Below are 20,465 nucleotides of genomic sequence, written 5' to 3' on the forward strand. Positions count from 1 at the left end.
GGCCAATGGGCGGGTGTCTTCCTCGTACTCCTCGTATGCTAGAGGGGTGATCACTTTGGTGAAGAAAGGTGCCCTCTTCACGCTTATCAAGGCAGACACGGATGATGAGGGTAGGTTTGTACCATTGCATAGTCGACTGGGAGGAGAGAGTGTGCTATTGGTGAATATCTACGGGCTGAAGATGGATGATCGGCGTTTTTTGCGGATGTGTGGCGCAGGATTTTACGGTTCCCACTTGCTGAAATTATTTGTGGGGGGGATTTTAATGTGTACTTAGATGAAACCAAAGATTGACATGGTTCAGGTGCGGACCGGCAGAAAAGTGCGGTGAAAGTGTTGTAGGGCCTTATCGATGGTGGGCCTGTGCAGGACGTTTGACAGTTACGACACCCGGAAGCATGCAAGAGTACGTGTGTATCATCAGGGCATGGCTCATGGTCCCGTATTGATTATTGGTTGATTTCTAGCGTGGTGAGCCATTGGGTCAAGAATGTGACACATAAGGCCAGAATACTTTCTGATCATTTCCCAGTACTTATGGAGCTGTCTTTGCCGGATTATGAGGCGCCACAGTTTGCTTGGCGGCTCCAACCATCGGAACTCTAGGACCCCGTGTTCAGACAAACTATCGAGGAGGCGATCGTGAACTATTTTAAGGAAAATGAGGGCACGGTGGATAGTGCGGGGGTCCTATGGGAAGCCTTCAAGGTTACCATCAGGGGGGCATGGATAGGTGCGCAGGCGGGGGTGCTACAGGATCTCCGGCGTTGGATACGGAGGCTGGCGGAGGATATTTCGGTTCTGGAGCGTGCCTTTGCCGATGATCCAACTGCGGATAAGCTGGCTCAGATACGTGACCACGTCACTGAACATAACGACACTGTCGACCAGGAGATACAGCACTGCTCTAGACGTATGGTAGCGCGCTATTTTGGTGAGGGTGGAAGGCCTAGCCACTCTCTTGCACAAAAACTGAGCAAACCCCAAAGCCAGGAGCCCATAACTGAGCTCATTGACGACGCAGGCGAATCACATTATTTGATGGAAGCGCTTTGTGATGTGGTGCTAAAATTTTATAAAGATCTTTCTGCCGCCAGAGACTCCCCTTCAACTGCGGAGACGCATGATTACTTAGACGATGTGGCGTTGGGCTGGTTATCCCAGGCACACCGCGAGTCCCTGGCGCAGCCGTTCGGCGAAGAGGACGTGCAAGAAGCTATAATGGAGCTTCCTACATGTAAAGCTGCCGAACCTGACGGTCTGCCAAGCGAATTTTACAAGACGTATGCTACCATGCAAGCTCCTAGGCTGCTTGAGGTCTACGCGGAGGCCTATGATGATGGGATCTTAGCTCCGTCGCTACAAGAAGCCTTACTGGTCACCCTTCTGAAACCGGACAAGCCCCCTAGTCAGTATGGGTCGTATCGGCCACTCTCCATCATTAATATTGATACTAAAATATTAGCTAAAATGATTGCCATTAGACTTCAACCCCTGGTTCCCCTGCTGGTCTTACCAGACCAGTCAGGTTTCGTGATGGAGAGGTCCACCACGCACAACCTCCACACGCTGTTCTCTACATTGCATTACTTCAATTCTAATTCTCAAGAAGTTGCAGTGCTTCTTGACGCTGCAAAGGCGTTTGACTCTATCCTTATGTTCACTGTCCTCAGTAGAATGGGTTTCCCTCCCTTCTTTGTGCAATGGATCCGGGTTTTGTATACCAGGCCGGTCGCTAGAGTTTGTGTCAATGGCAGGGTTTCTTCCTTATTTTCTATAGAAAGGGGGACGCGGCAGGGGTGTCCCCTATCGCCCATACTCTTCTCTTTGGTGATTAAACCCCTGGCGTGCAAGCTCCGTCAAAAAGATTCTGTTGCTGCTTTGGGGTTTCTGCAACTTCCGCTTGTTGTCTCGCTATATGCTGATGATATGCTGCTCTACGTCCGGGAACCATCAGTCTAGCTTTGGCCCTTGTTGAGGGAATATGTCCAATTCTCTGGCTTGGGCATTAATTGGGCCAAATCCGTGGTCTTTCCGCTGATGGAGGGCACGAGGGAGATTGAGATGGATTTCCCTTTACACTGGACTTCTGAGCCGGTAAAATATTTAGGGGTAATGATCCATAGGGATCCCGCTGTGGCGATTACGGAAAATTATGGTCGCGCAGTTATGCGTATAACGGAGCAAGCTGAAAGATGGGCACGTCTCCCCATGTCGCTGGCAGACAGGATCGTGGTGGTAAAAATGGTGTTCCTACCCAAGATGCTGTATTTTTTTATTATTATCCCGATAAAACTGAATATATCCTTCTTTCAAACGCTGAAGTCGACGCTCCTTACGTTTATCTGGGGGGGTAGGAAATCGCGTTGCAGATGGGATCTACTTGTGCAACCATATGAGCGGGGCGGCTTTGAAGCTCCCGATTTCCGATTGTATTACCTTTGCGTGCAAGCGCATTTTGCCCAGTACTGGCATTTTTCACAGCGTTTTCATCCGCACGTTGCTGACGCGGTCCATCCCCTTCAGGTACAGGCTATGGTTCTATCGGGTGGCTGCGGTGGCTCAGGTCCTCTATTTATATGCCCCTCTGTTGCCTATTGCTTCGCACCCGGGGATCTCTGCCGCTCGGGAACCCGCTGCACTGAAGGACCTCGCGGCTGCGAACATTACCCGAATGGGAGATCTATACACAGAGGGCAGATTCAAAACCATAGATGAGGCCCAAAATAACGTCACTCGGTCCTTTATGTTTTGATTAATGTATGTCAGGGTACGACAAGCTGTACTATCCGTGTACCTGAACTTCCCGGAAGAGCCGGTAATTCTTTGGGCGCTGCAGGCAATGCTGGCTGGGGTGAGTCGAAAAGGGCTAATCACGAGGCTCTACTATGCCTCCCAGCGGGAGCAGGAGCTAGATGATCATCCGTCGCGCCGATGCTGGCAATCGGCGATGGACGCTCCACTCCCGATGGACGTGTGGTCCGCATGTTGTCAAATCACGGGCCGACTCACAGCTAACTGCAACATCAGGATTATTCATTTAAAATTTTTGCATCAAGTATATTACTCACCTCTACAGCTCAGTTGTATGTCAATACAACGCGGTGTTTACACCGCACTACCATTACAACGCTGGTTTTACAACGCAAGTCGTTACCACGACTTGCGCTGTAGGGTGCTGGACTTAGGAATAGTAAAATGTACTATTCCAACACCAGCCTACGTACAGTAGGGAAGGTGTTGGAAAAGTAAATCTACTATTCCTTAGCCTAGAGCGCCCTCCAGCGCAAGTCGTGGTAACGACTTTCGTTGTAAAACCAGCATTGTAATGGTAGTGCGGTGTAAACACTGCGTCGTAATGGATGTTCCCCCTACAGCTCTATAGGTATGGCCTGAGGGATTCGGCAAGGTGTGTGCGGTGTGGCGCGGATGACGCTGATTTCTATCATGTCGCCTGGTCATGTGGGAGAGTTTTAGCATTTTGGACGGATGTGGCGCGAATCTTGCCGGAAGTGGTGCCCTATACACCTGAGGTGTGCCTTGTAGGGTATGTGAAGAAGCTGAAGCCTGCTAATAGACGCCTAGTGGCGGTCTCTACCTTGATGGCAAAGTGGGTTGTGGCGAATGGAAGAGGCTCAAAGTCTATCCCTACTACCAAACAGTGGCTCACGGATTTAGCGTACTGCAGAGAGTTGCTGCACTCATATGAGGAAGGGTTTGCCTGAAGCCTCCCGCCCCAAAGACTTTTGGAGCCCTATTACGGTATACATGTTGGCACACCCTGACGCGCTCTGAGAGGCGTGATTTCCAGCAGGGACCCACTATGGACACTATTGAGGTACTGACCTTATATCGGAGGTTCTCCGCTCCTTCATTTAGACGAATGGATATAGTGTTGTCCTGATGACGATACTTGTGGTATTAATGGTGAAACGCAGCATCTGCTCCAAGAGACCTTTCTATGTCAGACTGTACAGTTACTTTCTAATTTCTTCTATGCATCTGGCTACTGAGTTTTTTTGGGGGGAGGCGGGAGGTAGGAGGGACGTTGGGAGTGGTTATGGGTTTTTAGGTCTATCATTAATCAATCATAAGAGAGTCTTGACATTGTTATGATATAATTCGGATTTATGCACATTACTATTGTATGTGATACCTGCGTTGTTGATTGGGATATGCACTGTATGCTGCTCTGTTGTAACTTTTAAACTGACAAATAAAAAAATTTAAAAAAAAATAAATTGCCCGCTTCTATGTCTGGCGAGCTTACACAAATTATACTGAAGCCCAGTAAATGATATGATGCAAAACAGTACATTTAACTCATCAAATCTTGGCGGTGGTTATTGTGGCCCGTTGACACAAATGGTTGTCATGCTCATTCTCTTAACTCCTCACCTGTGTTCAAATTAAGTAGACCCTGATCCACGGTAGTCACAGTCATCCCATTCGAACACTATTACCACCTATTCAGTGGGTAAGCTATGTCAGAAATGGTTAGAAAATTCTACCTTATCTGCAGTAAAACATCTTTCTCTTTTGTCCAAAGAAATGAATTTATCTGATTTTCTGCTGGGTCCTAAGGGGCTCATTACGATAACTGGCAGACCTGAGTCTGCCTGCCATCGTTGCGGTGTTTGGGACCGCCCACCAGCCATGCGGCGGTCCCACCAATCAATTAGGATGCGCCTCCATACTGGTGGGCGCATCCAGGGCCTTTAACATTGCGGACGGTACTGCTGGCTGCAGCACCGTACGCAATGTTAAAATGGCATGCACCGCATTTCCCTGCACTACGTGGCAGGCACCACGCAGTGCCTGCCACGCAGTGCAGGGAAATGCAGGGGGTACCAAGGGTACCTCAAATGCAGAACCACCTCCCCCAACAAGGGGGGCCTGCTTTGGGCCCCAGAATCCCTTTCCACCTGTCTTTTCAAGCTGGGATGACCACTGCAAAAAGACAGGTGGAAAGAGATATCCTAATCCCTACGGCGGTGCCTGCAAGGCACCGCCGCAATGTTGGGCCATTGTTTAGTTCTGTAAGGCAGGCAGAAACGGACTGCCATGCGGAACCGAGGCAGAGGGTCTTTGTGTCTGCCACGGTTGCCTGTGGATTCCCCCGCCATCATAATCTGGCGGGGGAAATTGCTGCCAGATGGCAGAGCTGGCGGTCCCTCCGACATCGTAATGAGCCCTAAGGGCCATATGTATGAACACATTATCCCATAGACACAGAATGGGTAAAACCCTTTGATACATCTGGCCCTAAGTTCCTTTTTCTAAAAGATTTATATATGCAGCTTACAATGAAATTTGGAAATTATAACAAATGGAAGCTGCTGTATCTCTCAGACAAACTGATCTAGTAGACAACAGTATTAATACATTACCATCTCGTATTTATAATCTGAACAACATTGTATCGTCTGTAATTGATACTGTGCAGAGTGATATGTCAACATTGTACTATGTTCAAAGTCAGCTTAGATCTATTGTGCAATTTAGCTGTACCCTTCAAACACTTGAAAAATGGATGCCTTCCTTGGCATTACCTGAGCTGTACTGCTTTGTTTCTGCCGTTCAATTTAACACTAACAATGAACAATGGCTATGAAAGATGCAACTTATACTATGCTACATGTAAAAAAGTTAGGACAACTCCCATTTACTATAGCCGAGACGTCTTTAGCGTTATCGTTAATACATGGTGTTATTTCATTACCTATTTCGACATTTCAGTTTACAGCTTGCATGATACATAGGTAGATATGAACCCCTTGAGAGCAGCTACATACACGTGTTATGATCCCTGCCCTTTACCTATCGATGTGAACACGCTGATAGGGAAGTTTTTCTGACAGGAGAGGATTGTGACTTAACTGCTGGACAATCGCTTGTTTGTCAGCAGGTTAAAATTCACGGCGCATGTAATGCTTCAGCACCCAATTTGGCTTGCTATTTAAAAGGAACTCCGGTTCCCGCAATTCTCCCCTTCGTTACAGAACTTTGAAAAGGAAGTTATCTAATAATAAATAATCAGGACTGTTGTGGTATGCGGGCAGGAGTTACCACATGTTTCCTCCTCCCCATGGAGTTGTAGATAGCTCATTGTGGCCTTCCTTTCCAACTTTAATAGCAGACTTTAACAAGCTGAGCAGACTCAAAGCATTATTGTTCCAACAAGAAGTGGCTCTCACATCAGCCCGCAAGACCTTCAAATTGCATGTGGCTGGAACTTCCAGTGAAAACATTTTTAAATACCAATCTTCCCCTGCATTTCGGAGAACTGATACATCAGGTATTTAATGCCTCTGATATTGCGGGCCTTGCTCACTTTTTTTAAACTTGTATGCTCTGGCCTCATGATATCTTTCCAAATTATCTTTGGAGAAATTCTGGCTTTTATACACTCCATTTTTTCCTGCGTGTTCGGCGAGTTCCTGTTACTACTGTTCCTCATTGGCGGTTTGTCATTCTGTTCCGTAATGGATGCTCCTTCAGTGGACTCCCGGGAGCTTAAATCGCTCCAACATCACAGTGAGTGTATGCTTCAACTCTTTTAAACTTCCACTGTAAGTATTGGACCAATATAGATGCTTACAATTATGATATGCTTATTTCACCTGTGTGCAACCTGTGTTTCACTGAATCCAGTGCCCCTCTCAATGAGCACTGGACATATGCCTGGCTTCACAGACACCCGCTGTCCTGTATTTTGAACTACTGGTGAGTCCCTTAGTGGCCCTTTATCAGGACTGTTCCTTGGGTTTGCGAATTCTACACCATCCGAGTCTGAAGCCAATGGCCAACGAGGATTCCTGTGCAACGGCACAGCGATTACTGGATCAAAGTTTCATCGAAATCAACGCAGGTTGCTCGGTGATCATTTCCGCACTCGCAAACACTGAAGATCATGTATGTTCTCTAGAACGTATGAATTGGGCAGTGGCCCTCTCATCCTATGCAGAATCAGACTCCGTCCTGGAGTCTTTTGCCTTTGCAAAGGCTGATAATATACTGGATACCTCAAACACGCATTATTTGGATACTTTTTATGGAATTGTATTTATCTAACTTTTTTGATGACTCGTCTTTGGAAACTGCTTTCAGCATGCTCCAAAAGATTGTGAAATGTAAATGTAAATGTATTTGAGCTTATATAGCGCACAGCTACCCGCAGTGGGTTTCCCGGCGCTTGCTTAGGGAACCCGTCTTGGTATTCCCCTGCGAGATAACCCATTACTAGGCACTCCCAAGGTGAAAGCCAGGCATCCCGCCGCGAGGGGCCGTTGTGGAGATTAAGCAAGCTATTGCCCAGAGTTACAGAGTGGGACTCCATGATTGGAATAGGCACCGAGGCGAGAATTGTCAGCTCCGGGGAAATTTGAGCCCAAGACCCGCCGAGGTGGGGAATTGAACCCTGGTCCGGGCCAGACCTCTGCATCAGGGTCTGCCGCTCCAACCACTTGAGCCACACTTCTCCACTGATGTCTGCAGGAGGGGAATCTGCAGAAGGCGGGGTAGGGGATGGTGTCATTGGGGTTATATTGTCATCCCATTCATCATGGACATCTGTGTCAGTGTGGATTTCACCTTCCTCTATCTGTTGCTGATCCACATCCTGGATGTCCTCCGTGATGATTATAGGAGGAGACAAAACCCTTTCCCTGGTGGATTTGGGAGCACTTTGAAAAGACCGATCACTAGGAGCCTCTTGCGGAGGCGGAGGCCTTTGAGGAGTGTTAGCATCTGGTAAACATCTATAATAATCATCAATAATATGATGTAAATCTGACACCTGACACTAGGTAAACTGGAACACTCACTGATGGTCCTCTAAAACGATGGCATTCCTCCTTCCGATCATCATATGGGTAACGCTCTTGGAAGGAATCTGGCCACTGCGCTAAAGAAGGATCTCTATCTGTAAAAGAATATTCCCCTGTGAGAAAAGAAAATGGATCATTGTTCTCAATGCCCTCATCATCTCAATCTTGGCACCTGACCCTTAACTGTGATGGACTGTATGCAGGGCTAAACAAACCTTCATCTTCCAACTCTTGGAAGACAAAAAGGCAAGCTGGAGGCAAAGGGGAAATCTTAGAGAAATCCTGTATTTCCTTGGTCTGAAGGAAGCTGGTTTTACCCTCTGTCAATGGGCTCACGATGGGGCCATCCCTGATATAGTCATCTGCGACACAGTTGATGCTGTGTGGACGGTCTTCGTCTGTGGGGCCACCATCCCCAGAGTTGTAAACCGGCAGTTGGTTGCAAGTAAAATTCTCGTCAACGGTGAAGGTCTTGTAGACAGTGACAAAGTAGTCCCAGTTTGAAGGAATCCTACTGACGTTGCTGCCATCGCCTTCTTGACTGTCGTCGTAGTTGTTGTTGCCGACGAGGCCGTCAACAGTGCTGAAACCTTGTGGAAGCTGGAATCTTCGCCGAAGTCAAGCTGTGACTTGTCTCTGGCAGGAGTCAGAGGAGCAGAAGCTGGAGCTGAAGAAGATTTTGAAGCCTCCTCCTGAGGTTTTTTGTGGTGTTTCACTTCAGATTCCCCATGATGGCAAGAGGAGCTGTCTTCCTTTGTTTTCTGAGGAAAAAGGATAAGCTACTTACCTGTAATCCTAGTTTTCTTCCAGGGGTATCCTCATCAAAGTCATAAGCACTTCAATATTCCAGCCCATGCGCGGGAGCCTTGGAAAATATATAAAAATTATACAAAAAAAATATATGTATATACTGCCCCCGAACTTAGATCATAGCCTAGACCAGCAATACGCGGATTTAACGCGTTGCCTGACACTAGCTATTGACCAGATAGCGCCAATAAAAAATTAAGGTGTTAAAAGGCCCGGGTAAGGATGCCCCATGGTATACACCAGCACTGAGGGACCACAAAAGGAAACTTAGAGCCCTAGAAAGAGGCTGGAGGAAAACGAAACAGGACTCAGCTAAGAACCTCTACCGAGCCTCTTTGAACGCATACAAAAAATCTATCATCCTTGCCAAAGCCGAGTACTATGAATCTTGTCTAAGTAAGGCAGTCAACGTGCAGAAAGAGACCTTTAAGATCCTGTCGGAGTTGACCAAAAAACCAGACAGCGTTCAGTCTCCCATAAACTGCAACTCCTTTCAGGAATATTTCTTGGAGAAAGTAAGAACCATCATCCAGGACATAAAAGGTGGGCCGCTTAATGGCATGGCTACACCTAAAATCCCCCGGAATCAAACTGACTGTGCTATCACACTGTTCCCAGAGATTGACACCCTGAGCCTGCACCAGTTGATGGCCAGAATAAAGTCTGGATCCCCAGCGGACCCTTGTCCACCTAAAGTTTTTCAGGCAGCCCGTCCCCTATTGGAGGAATATGTCATCTATCTCCTAAATAGATCCCTGAAATCTGGACAACTGCCAACAGCACTCAAGGAAGCGCGTGTAAGACCGCTGTTGAAGAAACCTGGTGCAGACCCCGCAATACTAAAAAATTACAGGCCGATCTCTCAGCTACCATTCCTCTCTAAAGTACTGGAGCAACATGTACTAAAATCTTTGTCCATGTACTTGGAGTCCCACTCCCTGCTTCACGAACGACAAGCAGGGTTTCGAGCGCATCACAGCACCGAGTTAGTGATGCTCTCGGTGCTGGATGAATTGAGAGGCTTGGCTGACGGTAAAAAACCGAGCGCCCTGATTTTATTAGACCTTTCAGCGGCGTTCGATACCGTCAGCCATGCGCTGCTATTGGAAAGACTGAGTGACTTTGGCATCAAAGGCCTGGCTTTCAAGTGGTTGCAGTCCTTTCTGTTAGGAAGGACACAAAGAATACAACTCGGAGATGGAATCTCTGCGGTAGGAGAGTTAGAATGTGGGGTACCTCAGGGCTCGGCCCTATCCCCACTGCTGTTTAATCTATACCTGCAGCCTCTGATTGCCTCCCTGGCGAGTATGGGCTGCACAGTATATAATTACGCGGACGACACACAGCTGCTGCTGAGTGTTGACAATACAAACACCGCCCAACTCCACACTCAGAATATCCTGAGACACACGGTCCAGTGGATGACAGGAAACCTCCTAAAAATCAATCCAGATAAGACTGAGGTCCTGGTGATTTCATCTGCCACCTCACCATGGTGTGACCTCTACTGGCCCGAAGAGTTAGGTCCAGCCCCAAAACCCAGTCTGAACGTGAAGAGCCTGGGGATTAAATTGGATTGTGACCTCTCCATGGTCAGCCAAATCTCCTCAGTTGTGGGCAGCTGTACTAATATTATCCGACAGCTACGGAAATTAGTGCCTATCATCTCCCAATCTATGCTACGTTCCATCGTCACAGCTACTGTGATTTCACGCATAGATTATGGAAATGCCCTCTACCTTGGCCTACCAAAAACCTTGATAAATAGGCTACAGGTGGTGATGAATGATGCCGCCCGCCTCATCTTCAGACAGCCAAGACGCACTAAAGCATCCCCCCTGCTGCAAAGTCTCCATTGGCTCCCTGTCAAGGAGCGAGTGGAATTCAAAAACTTGTGCATAGCCCATAAAGCCATCTATGGTACGGCGCCCGCATATATCAAAGATCGTCTGGCAATGTATAGCCCAGAGAGCTCTTAGATCCTCAGACTCTCAGCTACTAGTCTGCCCTCGGTATAAACTCGCCACCAAGGGCGGAAGAGCCTTTTCGGTGTTGGTTCCGCATCTATGGAACACACTACCTGAGCCACTACGTAAGGAAGGAAACCTCCTACGTTTCAGAAAGGGGCTGAAAACGGTGTTGTTCAGGAGAGCTCTGTGAGCCACTTAGGCTAGTGGCTGCCCTCTGTACTGTCAAAGTTGTTGTTTTACCATCGATTCCCGAGCGCTTAGAGGCCTGTAGGCGATTGAGCGCGCTACAAATCAAAAATAACAATAACAATAACAATAAGTTTTAAAACAAACAATGCAGCCTCCCTGAAAAACAAACACGGAATAGGCTAAGCAATGCTGTGAGATCTTGCAAATGCACAAACAAACCATGAAGACCAAAGGACACTTGAACTGCTTTAAAAGAACAGCAGAAAAGTAGTCCTGCAACGAAACAGGTAGGCATTGTTAGCTCATAGGCTGCATTGGAACTTCAAAAGCATAGAAACTGAAAGCAAATGTAGACACTCAAAACTGGTACCATGCCTTTAAGGCAGCCATGACCCATAGCTTCCCATCATGCCTCAGGGGTGACAGGTCAGTTGCTCTTTGCGGAGACCCGGAGGTCAGGGCACAAAGAGAAGACATCATTTTGAATCATTTGCCCAGGGAGATGGGAGGGTTGCTTATGACTTTGATGAGGATACCCCTGGAAGAGAACTAGGATTACAGGTATCCTTCTCTTCCAGGGGATGCTTATCAATAGCCATCGATTAATAGCTTATCAATAGTCATAAGCATTTGATTTTAATAGTAAGCCCATCCCCTCTTCCTGCGGGCAAAAGACTACCATAAATTACAGTAACATCAAAGAATCGGGGGCGTGGCCTGACAACATGGCTGGCTAGTGGCCCCCTGCCACCGAGAATCCTGGTTGGGCTGTGGGAAGGTGGCCAACGGCCTGAATAATCGAATTTGGACCCCGGAGACATCGGGGACACTGGCTCTCTAAGATGGCAACCCCGGCATGCCAGATGAGCTAGGCGGCTGCGGAGAGCTACTCCGTACCACCGAGAGGGCGGTCACCTGTCTCTGGGACCTCTCCGAAGCTGGGACTTTGCTGCAAAGGCCGGTATTCCGGTGGTGAGAGGGCCGTCGCGGATCACCGGGCCGAGAAGACGCCTGTAGCCCGACTGCATAGTTTACGCGCGCCCGGGGCTGCGTGAGTGCCGTGCCCGGCCCCTCCTGGCTCCTAATACACACGCACCCGCCCGCGGCACAGAAGAAGACGCGGTGTCAGCAGTGCTTGGCAGCTATTAACAGGGTTTAGATTGGCTCTCAGAGGCAGATGCACCTACACTGAAGAAGAATAGGGAAAACAAAGTAAATTAGCCTCAGCCTCCCGGAGTTCCGATGAGGTGCTAACTGACAAGATGGCGGCCCGGCCTGGTACAGATGATGAGGGGTCGCTGACGGAGGTGCCGGATTGTGGGTTCCTGAGCTCAATATATCTCCTTATTTGTGCAGGCAAGGATCGGCTGCGGAGGAGCTTGTGGTGCGCCCACCTGGTCTCGGCGCTGAGGGACATCGCGGTGTCTGCACTGCCTGGCGACATTGTAATGCTAGGACTGGGCCATTGGTTCTGGAGGTGAATCCGCCCCTCCCTTGAGAGGACACTAAGTCGCCCCCCCCCCCCCCCCCCCCCCTCTGACAGCAGGCCGAGTGCCCTCTGGAGGTGGGCGACGGCTGGAACAATCCACAGTACCGGGCTCGACCTCCGCTGAACGCATTAGACCCGACCAGGAGCAGACGCCTCATCACAGCGCTCCTTTATGGAAGAAAAAAAAATGCTTATGGTGACCATCAGTAAACATGGCTAACGCCCAGCTCCTCCAAGAGAATCATTTCTGAGTTATCTTCCCAGCTGTTGATCACTCCTCGAGCAATTGTACATTGGGAGTCTGCTAGGGACCACTTCTTTAGGTATTTTATTGGTTGTACAGGCTCAGGCTGTGGTTTCTAAATCCCCCACTGGTAAGTGAACTAAGTAACACTGCAGGCTGTAGACCCTACATTCCACGGAGTGGCAGCAGGTGCTCCCAAACCGATGGCACAGCAGTTGGGCTGCCTTTCAGATGCCAGATCCTTGGATAAACGAACAGACAGACACCAGCAGTATTCTGTAAGAGCGAATTGATCACTGTCATGTTACCTTTTCTTCTCATAGGTTAGGTTAACACAGTGCAGCTCCCGGGCTTGTTCATACAGCAAGTTTTTAACTGCACCCCTGGTTAAGGCCCCAGGAGACTGACAGACGCATGGGTTTTTTATGGATATTATTAACAAAGGGTAAGATCTGGAATTCGCTTAATTATCCAATTTTAGCACAGCCTAGACGGACATCCATACAGCCAATCCTTCGCCATGACAGCACAGTCAAGCTGTTACTCTATGGAGCTGAGTCATACAGAATAGCTACCTAGTTTCCTGGGCCAGGCTGCACCAGGGAGTATCGCAGTGATGGTGGGATAGATTAGCGCCCTGGTATGGGGCATGCCCCCCCCTCTTTTCTATGAGTAGTCTTTTGCATAAAGTTGCTATATTTCCTAAGCACATGTCCTGGCAGGCCCCACTTGTGCATCCGCGGCGTCCAGCCACCTTCTCTCCTCACTTCTCCAGCCTTTAAGCAGCGCTTTGGCTGTTGCCTGATTAGTATTTGAGGGGGGCGGGGCTCCTAATGGATGTTGTTTTTCTCTACAATATAGGACCAAAGTCGGAGAACTGCCCTACCCTGGGGGGGCCAACGGAACCCCCTTCCGGTGCAAGGTTAGCTCACTGGAGGCAGCCCGCCAGGGTTTGGGTCTCTTGTTGGTTCCCCCCAGGTGTCATTAGGTCCATGGGGTGGGGCACACAGGTTACACCCCTTGGAGTATTACTGTGTAGTTCAGGGCCCGGAGCTCAGAGGTAGCTCCTGTACTATATTCCTATGTGTGCTCTTATAGTACATTCTAGGGTCGGGTCTTGTGCTGCTTGACTGGGCATTAGTGCATCTGTTGTCGGTAAGCAGCACTGTCTGGGGCCAAGCATGCTGACTCAGGCAGCCTCACTATGAGTAACGGAATGTGAGGTGTCCTTGCCCGAGCAGACGGGAGGCCAGCCTGGACCTGTATATCCCCTGGGACCCCACGCGGTCCTCTCCTAGGTTTACACTGAGGTTCATTTAATGCTGGTCACTCCTGTGTTTTTAGCTATTGGCATTGCTCTTATCAGCTGTTTGCAGCCCTTACTGCTGTGCGAGAATTTCCTGGCCACCTTGAATTACACATTTTCCATACTTGCCGTCAGGGCGTTTTGCCGGTGGCGCTTTTTGGGAAGTGGCCCTCACACCTTTCCCAGCTTTTGGGGGGATCTGATTGTTCAGTCTGGGAACTTTTCGCACCCTTTTGCTTGTTTCACTCAAAGGGGGGTGGCTTGGCTAGGGTTTCTTTTAGGAATGGGACGCTCGGCGTCACGAACACGTTCACGTGTGCTGGGCTCCCCTGGCCTGTGTCGGAACAGCCTCTTGTGTATACTAGAGTATCCTTAGATTCTCATGGAGCCCCTCCCAATGTGAGCTGTTTGCCTGATGTTTGTTGTCTCCAATTCCTGGAGGCACCTTGTACCAGTCTAAGCAATCCCTTAAGTGGGTGGTTTTAAGTCAACTGCAAACAAGCTATCTTAGAGGTAGCATGGACTAAGCAGTCTACAGGCGATAATCACGAGAGCATGTGGAGCCTGCTCTTTTTTCCTTTAGATCCTGTTATATCTAATGGAGGTACACCTCACTAGTTAATTATCATAATACTTTCGTATTTCCCTACAATAATCGCCTGTTGCTTTGAGTATAGAAGCACAAGCGTTTAAACTAAAGCATAGGGTATGCCAGCCTCACCCTGAAGCAGTGGCGTCTGGGCCTTGGCCTGCGATACTGTCTGTTTCAGGAATCAAGCAAGCGTTGTTGGCAGTTGTATGTGTACGAGGCTCGAGTGCAGCAGGAGTACATGACGCCCTCGGCTCTCGTGGACTGACAGATATCTTGGGCTTTTTAATGCCATTTGCCTTGGAATAAGTGAGATGCCTGTGCAGGCATTAACGTTAAATATGAAGGTTATGCCGCATATCTCACAATCAGGTTAGAGATGACAGGGTGTGCTACAAGATTCTAACGGGGGTCAGAGTATGATCCATATGGAACTCAGCTGCATAACTTCCTAGTGCAGAGGGATAACATTAACCCTTCAGTCTTATGTAAATAAAGTATGCACAGCGTAGGATCTACATAGTCCTTCTATGTCAGCTTGATTGGCTTAGGCAGGCAAGAATGTTTTGGGTAACAGCTTCGGCCTACTTTGGGGGGATAGGTTCTCTGCCCTTTTGTGGGAGGGACCTTTCTTCTAACCGGTAGGAAGCAGTCCGGTTATAAGGATGCACTTCTAACTGTGAAAGGTTATTTGAAAGTCATACGTACAAAGGTTGCAGGTAGGAAGGAAGCTAAGTGGTGGGGGGCCCGGGCGGCAGCGGTTGCCGCCGGCCGGGCTGTTGCGGAGTTACCGGGCAATCCGGAAGCAGAGAAGTTCAGCACTGGACCTCAGCGGGCACATAGGGGTGCCAGAGCCTTAGACCTGGGGCCTCATGGGAGGTTCCGGGAACACGTGTCGGCGCCCCATTTGTCCTTCGGGCGGTTGTGGGCCTGTGCAACCGGGGGTTTGCCTAGTACGCCCCGCAAGGGGCGTGAGTATTATGTTTACCATAAGGGGCAGCACATGGTGGTTCGCCACGGTGCTGCCTGGCTCATCAGGCGGCCAGGTGGCGAGAATGCGGCATGCCCTTGGATTGCCCGTAAGATAACCCACTATGATTACATAACGTTGTATGTAATAAAATAAACCTGCAACACTTTCTTCCCAATATAACACTGGTGTCTAGTGTGTTATTTGCAGGATGCATGCTAAGTGTGGGGTGGGGGGTCCTGTTGCCCTGAGGTGTCTATGCGGCTGCCCGAGGCCACGCAGTGGCCATCAGGAGGGCGGCCCCTTAGACACCGAGGGCTTCCCCCACGCCCCTCTCTAGCCTCTCTCCTCCCCCTGGGCAGGCGGAGTCCCGAGGGGAGCTAGGAGGAGCTGAGTGGGCACGTCCGGTGCAGCCGGCAGGGCGAGGTTTACTTAAGCACCCCTCGCCATTTTCCCTGCCTCTTTGCCGCACCGGACGCGTCGTAGTGTCCTCGTGGGGTGACACACATTTTCCCTCCCAACCTCTCACCCTGTGTGTCAGATTGTGGAGGACAGTTTGAACGTTTTAATGTTTTAATTTTCTTGCAGGCGGAGTTACAGGGCAATCCGGAAGCAGAGAAGTTCGGCACTGGACCTCAGCGGGCACATAGGGGTGCCAGAGCCTAAGACCTGGGGCCTCATGGGAGGTTCCGGGAACACGTGTCGGCGCCCCATTCGTCCTTCGGGAGGTTGTGGGCCTTTGCAACCGGGGGTTTGCCTAGTACGCCCCGCAAGGGGCGTGAGTATTATGTTTACCATAAGGGGCAGCACATGGTGGTTCGCCACGGTGCTGCCTGGCTCAACAGGCGGCCAGGTGGCGAGAATGCGGCCTGCCCTTGGATTGCCCGTAAAATAACCCACTATGATTACATAAAGTTGTATGTAATAAAATAAACCTGCTACAGTTTCTTCCCAATATAACACTGGTGTCTGGTGTGTTATTTGCGGGATGCATGCTAAGTGTGGGGTGGGGGGGTCCTGTTGCCCTGAGGTGTCTATGTAATAATAGTATTGACGGGACGCTCAGTCCTGCCTGTTTCCCTTGTTATTCTCGAGCCAGAATACGTTAGCGCCACAAATGATTTGCGCTTTTAACTTCACAACTGCGTTGTGGCAATAGTACTATGATGGTACTACTACTGGTACAACACAGTTGTGTGAAGTTAAAAGCGCAACTCATTAGCGGCGCTAATGGCATACATATTCTTATCGCAGGAGCAGCCTCCGTAGAGTGAAGTCACGTGTCACAGAGAGCCGTGGCTGGAAAATGCCGGGTAATCTCCCTGGCAGAGACCTGTGTCTATGGTATCGAACACAAATCACAGTCCTACCCCCTGCTGCACTTGATAAGGAGTGCTTGATGTATGTAAAGTTTACGTTTTCGAGTCGACCTGAGTTTATTGCCCACATAAAAAATGTCCTTTTCAAGTGTAATATTTTGTTTCCCTATTCATCATACACGTTTAGCCCCATCATGTTGTTCTCTTCAATTACGTGTCCCCTCCCCAGAGACCTGGCGGTGTTTATGTATTACATGCAGACTTCTTGTATCTTTTCTATGTAAAGCGAGCCAGCGCCTCGAGAACTGGTGCACGCAATATGAAACTTCAAAAGAAACCAATGATGATACATTAATCGCTTACATTTTGGTTAAATATACTGTACTGATTAATGTTCAGTGGCGCTTGAGTGATTTTTGGAGTAATGCTTTCACTTCCGTATAGAGAAATGCTTTGGAACTTTTGGCAAGGATTGAAATAAGGTGGGAAGGGGGGGTGGGGGGGGGGGGGGACAGACATGAAATGTAGAAAAACTTGGATCGGACACTGCAGTAGTCTCACAAGGAGCTTAAAAGTGGGATTTCAGCAAGTGAAATTTAAATACCCAGTAACAGAGCTGCAAATCTTAGACACCAGGGGACATGATGCAATAGCCTTCTTAACTGCATGACTGAGCGCCATTCAAAGCAAGTGCACACCACTGTGTGCTAAATCCTTTAATTTCAAAGCAGATGTTTCCAAAACGTTTACAGGACAGCCTGTAAACTGCTAGCTGTTTGCTGTAAAGCAAAGAACACTTGCCAGATTCATATCTCTTGCCCCAAAACTGTTACTACAATACCAGGGAGGGAGAGTGTGTGAAGGGGACACTCGGTTGAGAGGAAAACTTCAATAGAAAGCAATGCCTGGAGGAAAAGTTATTAAAGCATGAGTGGCGAACACTGTATTTAATCTGTATTTTTTTTAATATATATTTTTTTTCTATAGCATTGTATTTAAGCCTTGCCTTTTATAATGCACGCTAGTATGTAAAAAGTGCTTCAAGGCTCGCTCGCATGTAAATAAACTTTTTGCAATGGATTCGCTGCCAGGCCCGGACTGGCCGTTGAAAGCACCGGGCAATCCCCCGGTGGGCCGCATGGTTGGGGGCCGGTTTTGGGCCCCTGGGGCCGTTTTTGTTACAGGGCTGTTTTTGCTGCAAAAAAGGCCCTGTAACAAAAACGGCTGAAAACCGGACCTGGCACGTTTTGGGGGGAAGTAGGGGGGCCGGCCGAGCACTTTGCCAGGGCCGGTTCTGATTCCCAGTCCGGCCCTGTTCGCTGCCGATTTCGTTCTCAAACATAGTTTTATACCTGTCTGACTCTTGAGCTCTGTGTACTATCCTTATGGCCTGGCAAATGGTTTGCATACTGGTCTGCTAAAAGCAGGTGCTTTCAATGCAAGCAATACAATTCAAGCCATTTGTCAGGACACTAAAAAAAACACAGGGCCTGGTAACAGATTCCATGGGATGACACTGGCGTATTGCCTCAGGCTGTACTCTAGTTGCAGGGTGCCCTACTACCTTTTAATGTTTATTCCTAGCTGTCTCATTGTGTTCAGTCCCACAAATCACAAAACTTTTATTTCCTCAATAGTTTTCATTTGTAATGGTATATCAATAAATAAGGAAATCTGTTAGGTACTCAGTGTTATCTCAAAGTCTGTTATGCAGTTCTGTGGTTATAGTGAATAAGCAGCTACATACGTCATTGTCATATGAAATCTCTTTATTTATGTCATAACTAAATGTTCACAATTGCTTTACTAACCTTCTTGTTTTCTCAAACTTGCTTGAAAATGAACCCTTTGCCCACTCTTTTTTATAAATGTTTCCAGGGCCAGAACCCGTTTGAACCTCCATTGAGACAGTCGGGCATGCCCACCTGCTACCAGGTACTCATCACGAGTTTTTACGCCGCACCACTTTCAAATGTGACCAGCCGCCACTGCTAACCGGTATTAGGCTTTTGAGATGTAGGTGGCCAATTTACAGATTCAGTAATTTACCGAATCAGTATTTTAAGGAATCGGTAAATTACCGATTCCTTAAAATACAGAATGGGTAAATTACCGAATCTGCAATGTAGGGAGCACTCAAATGAGTGAATTGCATAGTTAAGGATTCGGTATACCACCAACTAAAAGTTGGTGGTAAATATCGAAAACCTTTGAAAAAGCATTTTTGTGCATTTCCAAAAGTGCCATGTGGCAGACATACATGCCCTTATGGCATGTATGTGTGCCACATGTGCACACATGCACGATTCAGGGGTGCAACAGGGTGTCAATGTGACACCCTGCCACCCTTGAATGTGTTCCCCCATTACCGAATCGGTATTTACCGATTCGGTAAATCCCATTCATTCTTATGGGCCTCCAGGCCCGTAGGAATGAATGGGAATTACCGAATCGGTAAATAACGATTCAGTAAATACCGAATCGTACCGATTCGATAATACTTATCGATTTTTTTCCTACATAGCATTTACCAGTTCTAAAATACCGAATCGGTAACATTCGGTATTTTAGAATCGGTAAATTAGGATTACCTACATCTGGCCCTCTTTAATCTGAAAAACTGGAAAAAAAGGGAGCAGAGCTCTGGATCCTTGTTCCAAGGGGTGGAAAGAAATGGACAGATTTTGGTGCGTAGGGGTGCCACTTATATGCGTCTCTGTTTTATCACTTCCAAGGTCGCACATAGCCAGCACGGAGCTGCACAGCGCCATCTACTGCCCTAAGAGAACACTGCTATGAAATCTTTCGGATCCAGTCTGGAGCTTAGGGAATATTCTAAAGGTGAGGAATTTGCAGTTAGAAGTATCCACCAGAAGTTATAATGTTTTAGGGTGGAGGGAGCAGTTATAAACTGTGGATGGCCATGGATATTTGTGAGGGGTAGCCTATCATTTTATATTACATGTTTGACAATGTTAAGCTTTGGAAAGGATGTCAAGGTGTAACATATTTAAGAGGAGTCAGACAGCAAAGCATGAGGCCTGGAATTTGAAGATAGCTTGAATAGGGCACTTAAGAACTATAAGTTAATTAATGATTTAGCAGCAGGAATGTGGCCAAGAGTCCACGGTCCAGTAACAGTTCTAAAGTCCTTTCGTACTCCTGGATCAGCAATGCAATACTTGTATACACATGTGCTTTGTACGCCACAAATAGACACTCACCAGGGTTTGGATCCGGTCTTCATAAACAGTGCTCATCAATTTATATTTACTGAAGTTGCAACTCAGGCCAGAAGCTGTTATGAAAACCAGCGTAAGCACAACCACCTACAGGAAGAAACAGAAAAGGAGTAACAATAATGTATTAACAATAATCATATATTGTTTTCGAGGCCAAATGGCATAAATCCATGCCAGTCAATAAGTGAACAAAGGTTTGTGGGCACTTGCTTGTCCAAGCAGCAAACTACTTAGCCAATTGAATGTAGTGTTGTGTATATTGCTCAAATACAAGTCGAAACAGGGTTACTGAATGCTAAAGTTACTCTCTAATGACTTCTCTCCATTTTGCATACCTTCACTTAGCCTTTGAGTGTTCTACATGTTTGTTTTCTCAAAATATGCCTTCTACTTTCACCATCCTTTATCTTAATTCTCCATAATACCCCCCTTCATGGTGATTCTGGCATTTGTAGTATTTGTTCTTTCACCTTCTTAACTAGTTGTGGATTGTCTGCGGCAGTGTGCA

General features: G+C 48.0%; 1 protein-coding gene across 8 annotated transcripts in view; it reads right to left on the reverse strand.

Annotated features, from left to right (window-relative positions):
• Window positions 1–20,465, reverse strand: part of FLT3LG (fms related receptor tyrosine kinase 3 ligand) — a 740,120-nt gene that overhangs the window by 539,105 nt on the left and 180,550 nt on the right. For all 8 annotated transcript variants that reach the window (XM_086930225.1, XM_086930221.1, XM_086930219.1 and 5 more), the window contains one exon: window positions 19,940–20,044. In XM_086930225.1, the coding sequence (XP_086786351.1) occupies window positions 19,940–19,975 (36 nt within the window). In that variant the 5' untranslated portion in view covers window positions 19,976–20,044. The remainder of the gene's footprint in view (window positions 1–19,939; window positions 20,045–20,465) is intronic.

The sequence above is a fragment of the Lissotriton vulgaris genome, chromosome 7 (genome assembly GCF_964263255.1).
Source record: "Lissotriton vulgaris chromosome 7, aLisVul1.2, whole genome shotgun sequence".
Taxonomy (NCBI): domain Eukaryota; kingdom Metazoa; phylum Chordata; class Amphibia; order Caudata; family Salamandridae; genus Lissotriton; species Lissotriton vulgaris.